The following is an 18,050-nucleotide window of genomic DNA, read 5'->3' on the forward strand; positions in this document are numbered from 1 at the left end:
GCCTCTTTTGAACAATACTATGTTTTTTTAAAAAAAACATATTTAGGCAGCACGTTATACAGTCATAAAATAAATATAATATAGCCTATCAGTCTATCACCCAGTTGAAAAGAAGTTCATTGAGCCGAATCTCAAACAATGGAATGCAAGCAATCCAATCCATAGCTCAGTTAGCCTCCCTCAAAATAATTGGCCTCCATAGGGAAGCGCATACAGATGAGAGACGTGCAACTGTGACTAAGGGCCCCAAGAAAGTTGGCGATACGTACCCGGAGAGTGCACATTTATCGAGGCTAAGATAATGGCACAATCTTCATGTTAGTATATGTACTATTCATATACACAATATGTAAAATAGAATACACATTTCAATTTTGTTGAATATTTCAGTTGCATTTATTTGTTTTCTTTTTTGTGATATTTAAAGTAATGAAATATTATAATATCACATCTTAATATTCATATGCTCATGTTAGATTAATTAGATAATGTAGATATCTTTTGTGATCTTAAATCGAGGGGGACTCGTTAATTAGAGGATAACCAACAGTATTTCTTTTCATGTTATTGGAAGAGGTTTTCCCTTCTTTTCATTTGGTGTAGAAGGGAAAGGCTGTCTCCTCCCTTTTTTTCACATCTCCGTTTAGAACTTTAAACCATCCATCTACTTTACACCCGCCTTAATGGCCTTTGCAAGCCACTTAGAGTGACTTTCCTGAGTGATTGCTCTGAGTTACCGTAGCATTGCAAAATTGTTAATGAATCTAAGGCTATAATTACGAGTAATATAGAAAAAAGATAAAGAGAAGGCCATCTTCTAATAATTGGAACTGTATGTAGAGTTCTCACCTGCAAGTGATTTAAAATGATTAACTGCAATAAAAGATAAAAAAAGACTTCCATCAACAGGTGATGAATTTTGCACAAAGCCACCAAGGTAAGAAAGATTACATATTTCACCAGATTGCGCACAATGACATGGTATTTAACTAACTAGATTTCCATCTTGGTGTCTGACCCATACCCAACCTAAAACTCTCAATAACATAGACTACAACCATTGCTGCACCAACTCAAAACAAGGGACATGACCTGCTTAAACTTGATCAGATTGCACATTAGGAGAACTTGGAGCCTAAGTCATTTAGAATAATTGTTGTCCCTAATTGAGACCAACTCACAATTTGCTCAATGTTTAGCAGATCATTGCTGTGCCAACTCAAAAACAAGGGGCATGATCCTCTTCTTCCCACAAATATTTTCCCACATTCTGATGCAAGTCTCACCCAACCACTCCACTGGTCCTTTGAGGTAAAGAGGCCAGCAGTAGTAACCTTCCCACCTTGGATTTCAGCTTAAAGCAAACAAACTTGGTTGTGTCTAGGCCATGCTAGACTCAAGTTTTACTTGAGGGACCTATTGGGTCAGCATATATATCCCTTGGTTCCATTCAACAGATGGTTGGTCTTTGTGTTACCAACCTTTTAACCTAAATCTAAAATTGATTAAAATTTAGCTCATGATTGACCTAATCCTATGTAATGCCAAGATGGGGATAGGTCTGAATCAAGTGAAAGATGGGTCATAATGCATCATATCCTGCCCTCAATCAGACAAAAGTAATGGTATTCAGCTGAGAAGAGTGATGCAATCAAAACAAATTCAGACCTTATTTGTTCAAAGTCACACACTCACTTGATCCACTTTAGTCTATGGGCATATAACTGTACAAGACAAAATGCACATTATACAGGACTTTACATGGTTCATTTGTTAATTGGAATATGATTGACAAAATCTGAATCTTGTTCCACAATTCGGAAATAATTTCTTCAATTCGTATCGGCTCCCATAAAGTTTTGGATGACTGGATCTAGGCCAGCTACAGACTCTTCATGGTGCAACTTGTCATTGCCAGACCGGCACAAAACCAAGGGCATGGCTGAAATCATCAGCATGATTTTATAAAAGGAGCCTCTCTTCCCATCTTATGGATTTAAAATATTCTGATGGGGTTCTCATACAACAGCTTCTTAAAGAAAAATCTTCAGAAACAAAGAAGTAGACATGCATTTGTATCTAGAATGGCCAGAATAAGGTCATTGTGTACCCATAAACAATTTCAAATAAAACAAGAAAAATGACTGTTCTCTGTATTACAAATACTCACAGAACTATCAGGATAAGACATTACATCTTATTGCATATTAGATCGTCGTATACCAACAAAATTTTCAAGAGAAAAATATATAATTACATGAAAGTGCTGCTTGTGTTACAAATGATACAACTATGGGCATAATAAAATACAAGGTCTTATTTCATAGCACAGAAGAGACTATGACTTTGAAAAAGAACATCTGCCAAGATCCCGTACCTCATGGTAGTATGTGTTGGCCCAACTAGGGTTTATATATATATATAAAAAAAAAAAGAGATAAAAATCAAGTTTGTAAACGTAAATTGGGTTTATAAACAAAAAAAAAAAAAGAGATAAAAATCAAGTTTGTAAACGTATGCAAATTGCAAAAATAATGAAGAATTTAAAGCTTTATGCAAATTGAGAACTAGAGTGCAAGAGGTGAAATTTTATGTGTAATAACTCCCAAAGAGTTGGATTTACAAATGAAGCTTACAAAGAAAGAAATAAGAGAGAAAGGAAGCTTGACGAATTAAAATCTTTTCTTCTTCTCCAATATAGACTGAACTAGAATGCTCTCTTTTTTATCTCTTGATTTTACTTTCAAACTCTATGGAACTCTCTTTTACTGCAATATGAGGTATGAACCTCCTTTTATAGGCTTGAGAAGCCATTTTTTCTGTTTGAAATAATTTGAAGCTTTAGAAACCCTTTTTCAACACATGTAATGTAGGCAGATTCATATCAGATTTGATTTTCTGCTTTGCAACACCTTTTTGACAAATCAAAAGGCTAAATTTGACTTAGTGGCTAGAGACAAAGTTGTAACCCTTTAAGTATCTTTCCAACCTGACAAGAATCATCTCAAAAGAATATTTGGTTGAAAAGTTACAGCTAAAAGAGTAAATATATGTCAACCTAAATTACCGCTATGGATAGATAGATTGCAGACCTTATTACTCATAGCCAACGTTCAAATTTGAAAATATATTGAATATAAAAGTTTTAGATAAATAAGTCTTCTTTCCAGATTAATAAGAATTGCATTAATATTATATTTCAATAAAAAGTTATGCCGAAAATACTAACACACATTTAGAATTTCAGCATGTGCCTTCAAAAGAAATCTCAATTTCTAATTTTCATTCGTTTGCTATAATCATAATAATGAACTAAATTCATTTATTTGTTATCATCAAAATCAAATAGTAAACCGTTGAAACCATGGGGTTAACAGTATGCAACACCAAGCAGTTCAATACCTTTACAGACAATCAAAACTATAGCCCGTGTATGTATCTACAGCTCTCAACAGACTGCATCACTACGAACTCTTATATTCACCATCTCCAACGCCTCACATCAAAGTATATGGATGAACAAATTGTAATTTCCTAACTTTGTACAATGATCACAGAACCTGAGGGTGGGAAGAGATCAGCTGTTGTTATAGTACTCCTGAGATGGAACTTAAAATATTCCCACAATCTGACACATAGAGCTGGTAGTTGAGAATTCCTGGAGATACAGGTTATACTGAGAAAATCTGTGTAAGCATGTAAAATTTATCTACTGTTGCTGACAACTTTAGTTGGTAATTAGGCAATCCATCAGGAGTATTAACTCTTTTAGATTGGCATATCTATGTTCATGAGACTGCCTACATATGGCTCATGAGACCACCCTATGGCTCTAATTATCACTGCAATGCAGTCTCTCAAATCTGTGACCTCGCAAGACATAAATTAGGTGGATTTATATCCAAGCATCCCAGAAAATCAACCAGCATTTTAATTGTTCATGTCCAAAATCAAGCAGATAAAAGGATATTTTTTTCCTTCTTTATGGTCTGACACTTATTATTTTACTTGATGTTGCATAGGAAATCAATGCAAGGTTATGTCAAAACCAGCGCATATGGATGGCAAGCAGGTTTTGCTTGCAAATACAAGCATGATAGGATTTGGGTATCTAATGACAAGTTTATCTGAGACTCGAATGGTAGCTAGTTTAAATTTATACTTTGCAACTATGAGAAGAGACCACATTGCCATGGCCTCACAAACAAGAACTGTTTATATTATAGTTTGTGCATATGCCTATTAAGATTTAAGGAGCATAAATAATGAAGATGATTCTGTAGAAGATGAATTACCAGATCAGGAAGCCAAAAAGAATCCAGCCAATTTCTGATGAAATGCTATTTTCTGGCCCTTCCTGTGACATGCTCTGTTTGTCACTCGTCTCGGCCTTTTGGTCTCGGCCTTATGTGCTCGGCCTTTTGAGCTCGGCAGCCTGCATGAGCTCAGCCTTTTGGTCTCGGCCTTTTGGTCTCGGCCTTCTGTGCTCGACCTTCTGAGCTCGGCAGCCTGCATGAGCTCGGCCTGAATGTGCTCGGCAGCTTTCTGTGCTCGGCAGCCTTCTGTGCTCGGCCTTCTGAGCTCGGCAGCCTTTTGAGCTCGGCCTTCTGGTCTCGGCCTTCTAAGCTTGGCAGCCTGCATGAGCTCGGCCTGGATGAGCTCGGCCTTGCTGTCGGATTTGGGTGCTTTAATTGTATTTGTGGGGTGGTCCATTTTTTTCCCCAACACTACCTCCCGACTTCCGAGTTCGAGTCGCTTTTTGGCTCGGGCGAAGGAAGTAGTCTAGCCGTCGATCATCCTGTAATATAGCCAAATATATATGGAGATGTGCGTGCCAAGTAGGGTGTATTTCTCATGCAGTTAGAGTTAATTGCTTTAGGTCGACTCAGCAGCCTTCTTTGGCTTGTGGTTGATTTAGCAGGGTGCCCCCACTCAGATCGGGGCGTGTTATCGTAGGAGGCATCGAATGGCGTTGAATGTCGTCGAAATGTCGTCGAATATCGTCGAAATGTCGTCGAATATCGTCGAAATGTCGTCGAATGTCGTTGAATGCCTCAGGGGTCCGCGTAGGTACTACCCCGTTGTCGTTGTCGGGCGCCACGGGGGGCCGCGAAAGTACTATTCTGTCTTTCCGAAGTCGAGGGAGCTTGGGCTCGTTGTCGACTTATCGGGGCATCTCGACCTTAGTCGAGGAATTGTGCGCAAGGTCGAGGGGTCTGGGAACGCCCTGTCGACCTACGACGCTTTCCGAGGTCGAGGGGTCTGGGAACGCACTGTCGACACATGGGGCATCTCGACCTTAGTCGAGGAGGCGCTACGGGGGGCCGCGAAGGTACTACCCCGTTGTCGATGTCGAGCGCCACGGAGGGCCGCGAAGGTACTACCTCGTCTTTCCGAGGCCGAGGGAGCTTGGGCTCACTGTCGACTCAGCGGGGCATCTCGACCTTAGTCGAGGGATCGTGCGCAAGGTCGACGGGTCTGAGAACGCACTGTCGACCTGCGACGCTTTCCGAGATCGAGGGGTCTGAGAACGCACTGTCGACACACGGGGCATCTCGACCTTAGTCGAGGAGGCGCCATAGGGGGCCGCGAAGGTACTACCCCGTTGTCGATGTCGAGCGCCACGGAGGGCCGCGAAGGTACTACCCTGACTTTCCGAGGCCGAGGGAGCTTGGGCTCACTGTCGACTCAGCGGGGCATCTCGACCTTAGTCAAGGGATCGTGCGCAAGGTCGAGGGGTCTGGGAATGCACTGTCGACCTGCGACGCTTTCCGAGGTCGAGGGAGTTTGAGACTCTACAGTCGACACACGGAGCATCCCAAACTTAGTCGGGGTCTTTGAGGGAGATCGAGATGGAGACCGGAGATGGCTTTGTCTGTTGGCGATCATGCGTTCCCACCTGTAGTGGGGCGACGTTGGAGATAGAGATACCCGTAGGTCATCTTTTGCATTCTCCGACCTGAAGATAGGTAAAATATTAAAATTATTTAAAGCCAAAATGGCATCCTGTACCTTTTGGAGACATTTTGATGGCTTCCGAACTTCAAAGTCCCTCAGGACTTGGCTTAGCACCAGCTTTCTTTGGCTCGATTTTCTGGAAGAGGTGTTCTGCGCTCGGGCTTCTGAGCTCGGGCTTATGAGCTCGGCAGCCTTCTGGTTTCGGCCTTCTGAGCTCGGCTCGGCCTGCATGAGCTTAGCTCGGTCTGCATGAGCTCGGCCTGGATGAGACTGCTGCAGGTCGTGGCTGCAGCAAGTGGATGACAAGCTCGGCCTTTCTGAGCTCGGCTCGGCCTGCATGAGCTCGGACTTCTGAGCTCGGCTCGGCCTGCATGAGCTCGGCAGCCTTCTGGTCTCAGCCTTCTGAGCTCGGCTCAGCCTGCATGAGCTCGACCTTCTGAGCTCGGCTCGGCCTACATGAGCTCGGCGGGGGCTTCGGTGATGGCGACGCTCTAAAGGAGAGCAACGTTGCGGGCGCCGTCCTGAGGACTTACACCCGTGAGGAGGGAGTACATGCTGGTTTCTTACTTGCTGCCGGAAGACAGAAGACTTGGAAGGACAATGGGATTTAATGGGGCTGTACCCTTTGCCATAGAGGCTTACAATCCCATTTTATAGCTCCATAACTCTCCTTCTCCAGACCTCAGCTTTTATTTCTCTTTCCATCCAACTCGTTGACGTGAGACTTGGGCTACTACTTCTCACTGGTTGCCCCCACATACGTCGTTGCAACGGGAGCCATGCTTGATTCGAGATGGCTCGGGAGAAAGTTTCTTCCTCTGCTTAACATGAACTCGTGGAGGCGGCACAGGAGGGGCCTCCACTTGTTACAGGCTTTGGGCTGCAATGGCTAGCGCTTGGACTTGCTGCACTAGCGTGTCGAAGTGCTCGGGTTGGACTTGTGGAACTTGTTCTACCGGAGATCTTGGTGGTGAATTCTGGACTGACCGTTCGAGACTTAGAGCATGATGCCGAGAGGCATTAAAGGCTCCACTACTCCTTAGTTTCATGGCCACAACTCGGTCCCTTCCTCTAGCGCCAACTGTTGCTGGAAATTGGACCCGGGGGCGGCCGTCGGCTGAGGAGGAGGAGCTCCGGCGCGAGAATGGCGGGTGGCGGTCTGTCGGCGGGCGGCGTCCTTCGGGAGACCTGCAAAATGCCGGTGGCCGGGGTTTCCGGCGCCTGCCCTCCAATGCTTAAGTCAGAGGGAAGCTTAATTTTGGAGAAGGAGAGGGCCTGTATATAGAAGTCCGAAGCCCTCCCTTGGAAGGAAGAAGCCCCCTTTTAGAGGGAGAAGCTCCTCTTTTATAGGGGGAGTGCCAGGGTTACCTGTGATGTGACTGAGCAAATTAATGGGTTACCGTCACGATTCGACGTGGGCGTGGAAGTAATGAGTTGCCGTGGATAGCCCGTTCCCATCATGGGAGGAGATGGCGTGCAGCCAGAGCTTACTTGTGGCGCGCAGTGTAGTCCATTCTTGAGAATGGTGAGGCGTTGACAGTCGTAGCAAGGTATGGTCCCTGGTTGATATGTCGTGGCGTGGCCGGCAAGTAAAGCATGGTGCGGTAAGGCTGCTGCAGGGCATGGCCGCAGCATGTGGACGACAAGGTCGGCCTTCTGAGGTCAGCTCGGCCTTCTGTGCTCGGCCTTCTGAACTCGGCAGCCTGCATGAGCTCGGCAGCTTTGTGAGCTCGGCCTGAATGAGCTCGGCAGCCTTCTATGCTCGGCCTTCTGAGGTAGGCAGCCTTCTGGTCTCGGCCTTTTGGTCTCGGCTTTCTGTGCTCGGCCTTTTGAGCTCGACAGCCTGCATGAACTCGGCCTTCTAGTCTCGGCCTTTTGGTCTCGACCTTCTGTGCTCGGCCTTCTGAGCTCGGCAGCCTGCATGAGCTCGGCAGCCTTCTGTGCTCGGCCTTCTGAGCTCGGCAGCCTTTTGAACTCGGCCTTCTGGTCTCGGCCTTCTGAGCTCGGCCTTCTGAGCTTGGCAGCCTGCATGAGCTCGGCCTTGCTGTCGGATTTGGGTGCTTTAATTGTATTTGTGGGGTGGTCCATTTTTCCCCCAACAGTAACCATTGTGGTTTGTCAAAATTTTAAGAATCAATGATTTCGATAGTTATTGTAAGAAAAACAAAATATGAAGTCGACAACCATTAATCAATTTTTGTCGACGAGTAGATGACTGAATAATTAAAACAGATGACTCCAAGCAAAAAATTTGGTTAAGAAACACACAAGAGTGTTGATTGCCCTCCTCTTACAATAAGCGGGTGTCCGTTTCTCTCACTTTCCTAGAGGTTGGATTTTAAACTAGGTGGTTAAATTTCAAGCTCAAATCATACCAGTAATAATGGAATTATTTGTGATAATATATCAGTACTGATTGGCTCTTTCGAAATTCAACCCATCCAGATTTAGATCCGGATTCTACATACATATATTGGCAAATAATCTTGAGACCCTTCACACCCTTGTCCTCCAACCATCCTGTCAAGGCTTCAATCATGCTATTTTACAAGTGTAGCTATCGACAACACTCTAAGAAAGAGACAATGCATAATGTAGCTATGATAAGATAAACAGAAGGAGATCAACTAACTGATAACACCGCAGCTCCAAGTTTGCGACAAATACAAGATGGAAATCCAAACGCATACCAAGAAATGGATTTTGCATTAAAAACAACCTAATTTATTGATTTTGCAAGAAAAGATTGGAATATTATTTTACTTTTTTGGGAAAAATAATATGCATCTTGGAATCCCTGAACAATTTTAGCCAGTTCTGAGGAGTGTAGCTTTATTCCTGGTCTAAGGACAAGATGGATATGGAAACCAGCGATAGAGAATATCAGAAATTCAAATTTGTACCAGGCGTTCAATAACCACATATTGAGGATATCACTGAATATATTTTGCCTGTCTCATTTTTAGACCTAGGGGCCAAATTGTCCAGAGACCCCTAAATTTGTAATATACCACCCAAAAAAACTACTCCAATATTTTTCTGCAAAATCAGTAATTAAGTGGAATTTTTATGCAAAATTCACACCCAAGAAACCATAGTAACCTGATATCACCAACTAATTATCTCGTACCGATAAGAAATATATTTTTTAAAAAAAGATGTGCACCTACACACAAGGAAGAGCATTCCCAAAAATGTAAAAGCAAAAACGGTAACTCACATTAAAACATACATTAACATACTAATGGGACATGAAGGTTGTTTCGCACAGACATTCGAACTAAAACATACAAACTACTATCAGCAGATCAATAGAATGGTCCGAGTCCAGCATTACAACCAATTGATGCCGCTACACATTGAGCAGAGAGCAAGGCAGTTATTTTGATTGTTGCCCTTCGGCTTTGCCAGGCACATTGTAGACATTCTTCAGCAAGTCCTGGATTTTGCAGTACATCAGCATCTGTGAGGGGTCACCACCGCTGCTGCTACCTTGTGGAGCCCGTTGGGACTCCTGAAGCTTTATCTTCTCAAATAGATATTGTTTCTCAGCTTCTGCTTCATCCAACCGACGCTTTAGGTACAAACTAGCGTAGTCCTGCTCGGCTTTCTCTGATTTGGCAAGAGCTATGCTCTGCAGCCTCTCAGCCTCCTGCCTGGCCTCGGTGGCCTTGAGCTGGAACATCTCAGCCTCAGCCTGCTTAAGCCTCACTATACTCTCAAGCTCCTCTACCTGCTGCTTCTTCCTTTGCCTTTCCATCTTGAGTTCTGTAACTTCTCTGGCCTTCTCCTCTAGCTCACGGTCACAGGCTTCCAGAGCAAGACGGGATCGTTTAAACATGCGCATTTTCTCCTCTGCCACCATCTCCATCTTTCTCACTGCTTCTTGGACCACCTCTGCAATTCGGTTGCAAGCCTCTTGTGGAGAAATCAGATGCCCAGCTTCTTCGGTTTCAGAATTTTTCGTTGTATCTATCTCAAGCTCTGAACAAAGAGAGAATAAAGTATTTACTTTATTAGACACATAGCTGATCGCCCATGCATGTGGAAGTGTCCATGCAAGAGCACAAGAGAATAGTAAAATACTGAAGGCAGGTAATAAATCTAGCTAAAAAGCATCAAAAAGATAACAATGAATTCCAAGAGACTAATTAAAAGTAAAAGCTGCTTTGCATAAGATTAAGAACATCAGTCAATCCTGAATCTTACAACCAATTTGGTATCCATTTGGGATTGTCGACCAACCTACCATATGCATTCAGTTGGAACTACTTACCAAAATCATATAGTCCCATGACAGACTTATCTACAAAGTATCTGATTAAATCATGTATCATTGATTTGGATCAAAGCCCAAAACATTTGATCCCATATAGCAAATTTTGTTGAATAAGTATAGTGCGAGATCGTTTTAAAATGCCAAATTTGGAAATTTGATGGCTAAAATTCAGAAGTTGTTCTTTGTTCATCTAACCAGAATGTCAACATGATCTTTTACTGTTGTGAAAAAAAGCCTGTCGTTTTGACAATCCAAACCTCAGAAAGTGTTCTGCACTCTACTAGTCACAGATATGGATTCCTAGAATTGAAGCTAGTGAATATACTTATTTATCTTATGCTCGAAGTTCTTATTAGAGCTTTGTTAGGGTCAATTTCTTTAGGTGGCTGCGTCCTTTAAAAATCAAATTCTGAGTAGAACTATTGTGTAGAGTTGGGTTGAGAAAGTCGTAACATTACATACAGGGCAGTATGGGGATCCAAATTTTTAAGTCTTTTTGTTTTTCTCCCTAACATATCAATTTGCAGCAAGTATCACCTTTCATATTCTAGTTCCATGGCTGTAATTGAATGAGTTAAGGCTATAATGCCTTCTACCTAGGTGAAAAATCTGGAAGTTACATGATGGTGACACCCATGTCTTTGTTGCCCTCTTCAATTTCTGCTGCGCAAGGTCTTCCCTCAAACTACTCAACTTCTTACACACCCTACGAAATTTTATAATGCTAGCCCCAGTCTTTAGGATATGTTCTGATCTCACTTCTGCTTCATCCTTCTGACCTTAACAATTTTACCATAAGCAGAACCAAAGCCTACTAAACCTATTCATTCCCTGTTCTTTTCTTGCTTCAGTTTGGTGTCAGCAATCTGAAATCCTTTCACATGTCGAAAAAGGGATTCAGAAAATAAAACGCCAGACAAAAGCTGGACGCAATTTCTTGAATACTAGGAAAAAATAGATTTTCAATTTTACAACTGTGATACAGCTTAAATATAAAATGGGTGTGGCCTCAAAATGGTAATGATATTGTTGAAACAATAGACAATGATTTGAAATTCCAATGTCAAAAGCATATATGCGAAAGTAAAGGCAAAAAGGAAAGTAGAAATCAATCACTAATAAAAAGTAATTTCCACAAAACACTTGATGAAATATGCCAACTAATGAAATATAAGGGTAATGAAATAGGCCAACTAATGAAATATAAGGGGGCACTTCAGTCATGTAGCTAGAACTATCTAAGTCTTACTTCAAAGTGTAGTTTCTGCAAGACTAATAATTTTTTTAAGTCTAAATATTAGAAGGGGAAGCACTGCCAAAACAAACAAATCTTGAAAGCAGCAATACAGCATCAGCATGCAAGGAAAACTTGGTAAGAGTTCTCTTCCAGAGGTCTAGGTTCTTGAACAATCTTACTGCAGTAATAACCACCCCATACAACTGAGAGGAGACAAACATGCAAGGGAACAGCTAAACTTGACATAAAGTTCCCTGTAGAAGAAAACAAAGACAATGCACATCGAACAGACAGTATGATAATGCATGACAATTTCTGCTTGTTTCCAAACAAACGTGCAGATTGGATTTGGGCTTAAACAATTAAAACTATCAATTTGATATAATGTTCCCTTGTAAATTGTAATGCAATCCTTCCAATTGCAGCTGTTGCAAACAATTAAAGAGCCCAACAGAGGATTATCTTTTTTTTTTCTGATGCTCTCAGAGTGGTACTCAAGACCAATACATAGGTCAATAAGATTTTAAGGAATACCTAGTGAGACATCAAAGCAACAAATGATATCATGTCAGAGGAGACAACTTTTTATGTACAACACCTGACCACAGCAAGCCAATGAAGGGGAAATATTAAGTGAAAAGATTTCAGTAGATTGACTCTCGGAAGACTTGCCATCCAATCAACTCGAGTTTTCCCTAATTCTTGCAGCTTACTATGCTTACAAACAAAATCCTTTAAAAGTTCATATGTTTAGGGACATCTACCACTTCAAAGAAGCAAAGCTTCTACAATCTCCAAGACGAAGAAAAGGTGCATGAAGGGCGACTAAATTTTCTTTCAGTTCAGCATAAAATGATGACTACAGGATGCTGAATGACAGCTAGCAGAGTATGTACAAGCAAGCCATCCAAGACCAGGGTCTCATTTCAACTCAATTGCAGAACCTCCTTTCAATAAGCAGAACCAGCAGAAGTTAGTTTACTAATATATTCATACATTAACTATTATTTGCCATAAACAACATCTATGTAGGTTTTAAGCACCAACAACCACCGCCCTGTATAAGGCCTATCACACTGAACTGACAAACTGCCAGTACAGTACAAGGACTTGATATGCCCCTGTACTATCAACATATGGTACAAGTGCTGTGCCAATTGCAGCAGTGTAAAACATATTAGCACAGGGGTGTACTGTACCATACTAATAAGGTACTAGCATAGGGCTCGATAGCTAAACTTTAAACATTGGTCCATAATAAGCATCTCTACTTATTGTTATCTAAATATTCTTTCTAAAAGCTATCACCCTATATGTGCAAAGTTTAAAGACAAGAGTCACTGTGACCTGATGGTGTAAAGTGAATATCAAATAGAGAGCCTTATACCACACTTAAAGCATTATCAAGTCCAATCTTGTCAATAACTCATTTCCCTGTAAAGCCTAAAATTATATTTATGTTCAAGCAAGGTTTGCAGTACCGGTGCGCACTGCTCCATATTGAACAAACAGTACGGAACCAGCATCAAACCAATACTCAGTATGGGGTCAAATCGCGTATTAGTATGTCGAACTGTCCCCTATACCGGGCGTACTCATATATGAGGTCTGATGCTAGATTAGATCCTTCATTTCAAGTATCTCCAATCACCTTTTTATATTTCATATGCTAAGAGCTTGTTTGGCATCGTTTTTATTTCCTCTTTTTTTTATTTTTAAAAACAAAACCATAGAAACTAAGACAAAAAAATGTTTGGCGCTATTGTTTTTTATTTTCTATTTTTCAAAAGTCATTTTTATATTTTCTAGAAAAATGGAAGTAAAAAAAGTCTTACTTTCACTATATTCAAAAACAACAAACTCATCTCTTTAACTGCACACAATATCGCCGCCATCACTACCACTAATGCCACCATCATCTCTACCACCACCATCACAAGTACCACTGCTACCACAACTATCATTGTTGCCACCCGCACCATCTATGCCACCACCACCACCACCTCCACCTCTACCACCACCATCATCATTGTTGTCACCCCGACATAGTCAATGCCCCTACCACTACTGCCGTTGTCGTCATGATCACCAATGCAGCCTTCACTATTTTTGCCACCACTATCATCATCTCAACCACCATCAACATGTTCATGTTTTAAAAATTAATTAATTATAAGAAACGTATTAATATTTTTAAAAGTTTAGAAACAAAATAGAAATAAAATTTTAATTTTCTATTTTTAAAATAAGAAAAATGAAAATGATGGCAAAAAGCAACCAAATATTTTAAATCACAACCTTCATGGAACAACAATTTGAATTATGACCTCTCAAAGGCTTACCCCCCAACCTAACATGCACAAAATAAAAGGAGAAGGAAAGAAAAGAGTTAGGAGAATTTCTTTTACAATCATCTCCATCAAATATATTAGTTAATTCTTAGCTTCTTATACTAAATATAACACTATCTAATTTTGCCACTGATTCAACCTTAATCCTCACCTTTGCAATGCTCAATCTATATACATGGTAGTTACTATCTTAAATGTTGCCTCTTAATCAAACCCAACAAGAAAAAATCTGATTTAACTCGAAATACAAGATTAACAGATATCAAGTTAAGTTATCAGTAATTATGGTTAATTTACCTTAACCTAAATAATTATATACAAAGAAGTTAATGGCTTAAAGTTAACCAATATTGTCAGGCCACTTTTAAGGATTCATATAAATCCACAAGTCATAAAGAATTATTTTTCCTCAAGGAGGAGGAACTATAAACCTAAAATTTTGAAGGAACAAAGAATAAAAACAACCTCCCTATGGCAGACACATGAGGTATTGAGACTATGTTCAAACTATCAACATACCAATAATTCTTCCAGTCAATTGCAAAGAATAGATAAAAAATTCAGCAATCAACAATTAACACACATGAATCTAATTGATATTTTCAAATCAAAATGGCCATAACCAGTGGCATAGCTTACAATGGCTCAAGTGTCATGTCACAACAGAAACACTGCAAAGTAATGTTAAAACAGCTAAAAAAATTGTGGGCGCATATTTCTATACCTAAGCTTGTGACTATTTTAAAAGACACTAAAATTTCATAAACATACTCCTAAATGTAAAGACTATATTAAGGTAGAGGTTCGACAGAATGTGAGAATGTAGAAACCTGTATAATATAACTAAAAAACAGGCTAAATGGAAACTTTGTAAAGAGATTCCGTGTTGCATGGGATGACTTAGCAATCAGCACACTTCCCTGAGTAAGAAATTTAAAACATTTTCTTAGTGTAAGGCTCGTTTAGACATAAAGAAAGTGGCGATGACAGTTAAAACAGTGAGATATGTTTATATCTAGTGCATAAAATTGGTTATACCTTGGAGAAACAGAAGCAGCATTCTGCAAGCTGTGGACTCGGTAGCACCACTCTTCATCTTTTCAATGAGATCCCCACACTTCCGGTACAATTTCCTCCCTTTAGGGTCCTCGCTCAAACGAAAAATCTTGCCAACAAAATCAAGTTCTTTCATCAGGGCCTCCCGGTCCCATCCAGGAGCACAGTGTTGAAACACATCCTTAACCCACCCTAACAACTCCGATGCCCTGTTGCAAGCTTGGCACCTGAAAAGCATTTCAGTATTGCCCGCTCCACTTTTAACAGATTGTCCTGTTCCAATTTGCCCAACACGGATAGCACAATCTGTGTGTGTCCAGTGGGAGCACATATCACAACCAATCCAGCGGCATGTGTTGACCTCAAAATCAAATTTATTGCAGATCACACACATGCAAAGGTTACAGAAACCATTCCTAGTAGTGCAAACCTCGCACCTACATTCATCCGCAGGTAGAGCGCTTTGACAGGCAATGTTTCTACACCTCTTGTACAAGAAAATCTCAACCAGGTGACTCTGTGGTATGCTGACAGTTGGATGCAGAAAGGCCTGAATTCCTGTTTTGATTGCAACAAAAATCTCCAACTGCACTCTGTGAGCCCTGGCAAGGGTCTTAGCTGTCAAGTCAACTCTCCCTTGGACGAGCTTTTGCAGATGCAAGAATTCTTCTATATGCTGAGATCCCCCCGTAGCCTCAAGGATCAAGCGGAGCTCACTCTTAATCTCCTCAAGAAGTTCATCTGGCATAACCATGATTTTTTCAGAGATCACCTCCACTCTTTCTCGGGCAATTTCACGGAGTGATAACTTATCTGCTCTGGAAACCCTCCGAATGACCTGTGGTTCAAGACATTCTTTTTCTTCCTTGTCTACTTTCTTCACCATCATGGCATCGGAACAATTGGTCTCAACAGGCCAGGTCTCGCGAGAGCTGGCGCTCTCAGTGGCAGAGTCGTTCCCTTGGTCAAAATTCGATCCAGGTTCCTGGACACCAGGGGACCCACCAGCATCCGATGAAGCCAGTGATAAGGAGGTCTGCAGTCCTACAGACCTGGGGTGCTGGCGTGGGGGTAGCATTGTTGAGGGTGGATGCTGGTGGAAATTTGCACCTGAAGAGGTACCCATATGAATTGAACCTTTTGATTAAAACTCTCACCTGTAACAAAGAATGAAGCTAAACTCATCTCAACTGCAGCATTTAAAATTTCTACATTTGATCTTCTTAAAATAAAAAATTGGACTCAAACCAAAATCGCCATACAGAACTGCACGCCAACCCCAAACAAATGAAAAATAACCTATCGAAATCAAAGTTCCTCGAACATGCAGAGCCAAAACTCAATCTTGCTGCAGAAATTAATCACAGATCCTAATTTCCAAGACAAATGATAAATATCAGCTCAAAATCGAAAATTTCTCCAACGTATAGCAGCAAAACCCAATCTTTCTGCAGAAATTAATCAGAAATCCTAACATCCAAGAGAAGTAAGCAAGTTAGGGACGACCCTCTGCCAATTACTCAGAACTGAAATATCCAAAACGGGTCACAGAAATTAATACATCTAAGTGATTCACCCCAGCATCTAAATAAAACAATAAGGAGGGAAAGGAAACCGACAACTTCCAAAACCCTAGAGGTCGAAGAAATCGAAACTAAGAAGAAAAATCCACTAATTAAAAATGGATCGCTTACCAGGAACGAGATTTGCCAAAGAACCAGAGATGCCTCGGAGGGGAATCGAGCCGAAAGGGAGAGGAATCCAAAGAGGAGAAGAAAGAGAAGGATTAATTTCGGCCTTTCTTTAGCCTCTCGCTCCCCTTGGGAAAGGAAAGACGAAATCCAGGAGACGACTGCGAGAAGCAAAAGAATGAAGGGCAGAACTGAGAAGGCCCGGTTTCAACGCGTGATGTAATGAGATGACCGGCGCTGCCGGTATCAGAGACCGGGTTTGACCGGTGGATCACACGGTTCTCGCAGCGGGGGCTCGCGATAGCGATGATGACGAGGTGCTGCCGCTGCCCACTTTGTACAGGTAACACAACAGTTTTGGCAGTTTGACTAGCGTTTGCGTTGCGACATAGAGTAGTGGGATGGGCTGCGGGATGCTTTACACCAAACAGCCTTGCATTTTTCTTCTTTTTTTTTTCTTTTTTTTTTTTTTCCTTTGGACGGCCTTGCATTTTTCTTGTGACATAAAAATAGTAAAAAAATATTTTTTTTTGGTAAACCAGCGTCTCACTTACACATGGATGTGAGTGCGCCACGAGGAATTAGAATACAAATCACGATCGAGACCCTGCGGGATGGGGCCAGTGCCATCTCATATGAAGGCCCCGGAGTGATGAGCTGCGGATGAGGCGACCCAGTCCGCCGCACTGTTCGCCTCTCAAAAAATATGTGCGACTCAGAAAGAATCAAAACTGTCCAGAAGATGATAGACATCCCTGACTAGTGGATGTAGATTTGGCCTGTCACGCCCGCACCTAATCTACTCAATCACTGTGGCTGAATCACCCTCTAAGAACATCTGCTGAGCCTCATACATCTTGAGAACGGGTTCACCTCATACACTGATGTGATTTTTCTTTTGATTGATACATATACTGCACGATTCATAATTGCTTTAAAAAAATCACTTGTTGTACCCCCCCTAAAAAAAAAAAACACTTAGGTCAAATTTGCAAGCATTTCACGATGAAATAACGCATGTTTGGTTCCAATTCAATCAACCCATTAGCAAATCAGCTGAGTCAAAGCTATGCTTGGCTTGCCTAGATGCATCAATTAAACTTAAAATATAAATACATCAATTATTAGTTCTATAGAAAAATTAATGTTTATATATAGTTATTACGCAATAGAATGTTTTTCAACTATATGATTAGCATACAACTAGTATGATTATTTTGAAATATATAAACGGAAGTGCTGGAAGACCCTGTGCTCTCACTAAATTTCTTAAACCAACTCGGATTTGACTCAAAATTAAAAGAGTCAGAAGTGGCTTGAACATAAAATTAGATTGATGAATAACTAGAGTAGGTTTAAGCTTTAAATACCTCAAGAGCAGAAGTGTCACATGGGGTGGAAAACAAATATTGAAGGGAGTTAATCATGGGTGATGAAGCATATCAATAGAATTATTATATCAAGTATTTTGCAGTTTT

General features: G+C 41.2%; 1 protein-coding gene and 1 long non-coding RNA gene across 3 annotated transcripts; both read right to left on the reverse strand.

Annotated features, from left to right (window-relative positions):
• Positions 1-2,127: 2,127 nt before the first annotated feature.
• LOC149753129 (uncharacterized) lies at positions 2,128-4,385 on the reverse strand. The gene is made up of 2 exons (XR_016395895.1): positions 4,296-4,385; positions 2,128-3,658 (listed from the first exon to the last, which is right to left on the reverse strand). It is a non-coding gene; the product is annotated as an uncharacterized LOC149753129 (long non-coding RNA).
• Positions 4,386-9,077: 4,692 nt separating this feature from the next.
• Positions 9,078-16,904, reverse strand: LOC103714923 (OBERON-like protein). 2 transcript variants are annotated; one of them, XM_008802392.6, is made up of 3 exons: positions 16,576-16,904; positions 14,864-16,038; positions 9,078-9,942 (listed from the first exon to the last, which is right to left on the reverse strand). In XM_008802392.6, exons 2-3 carry the CDS (start codon positions 16,005-16,007, stop codon positions 9,338-9,340), a joined length of 1,749 nt encoding a protein of 582 aa, XP_008800614.4. In that variant the 5' UTR covers positions 16,008-16,038; positions 16,576-16,904; the 3' UTR covers positions 9,078-9,337. The 2 variants fall into 2 exon arrangements, with proteins under 2 accessions (XP_008800614.4, XP_008800615.4); XM_008802393.6 differs by having other exon boundaries at positions 9,156-9,942; positions 14,864-15,991; positions 16,576-16,877.
• Between the last annotated feature and the right edge of the window lie 1,146 nt (positions 16,905-18,050).

The sequence above is a fragment of the Phoenix dactylifera genome, chromosome 7 (genome assembly GCF_051530095.1).
Source record: "Phoenix dactylifera cultivar Ajwa chromosome 7, Ajwa_hap1_PhDact_Kaust_v1.1, whole genome shotgun sequence".
NCBI lineage: Eukaryota > Viridiplantae > Streptophyta > Magnoliopsida > Arecales > Arecaceae > Phoenix > Phoenix dactylifera.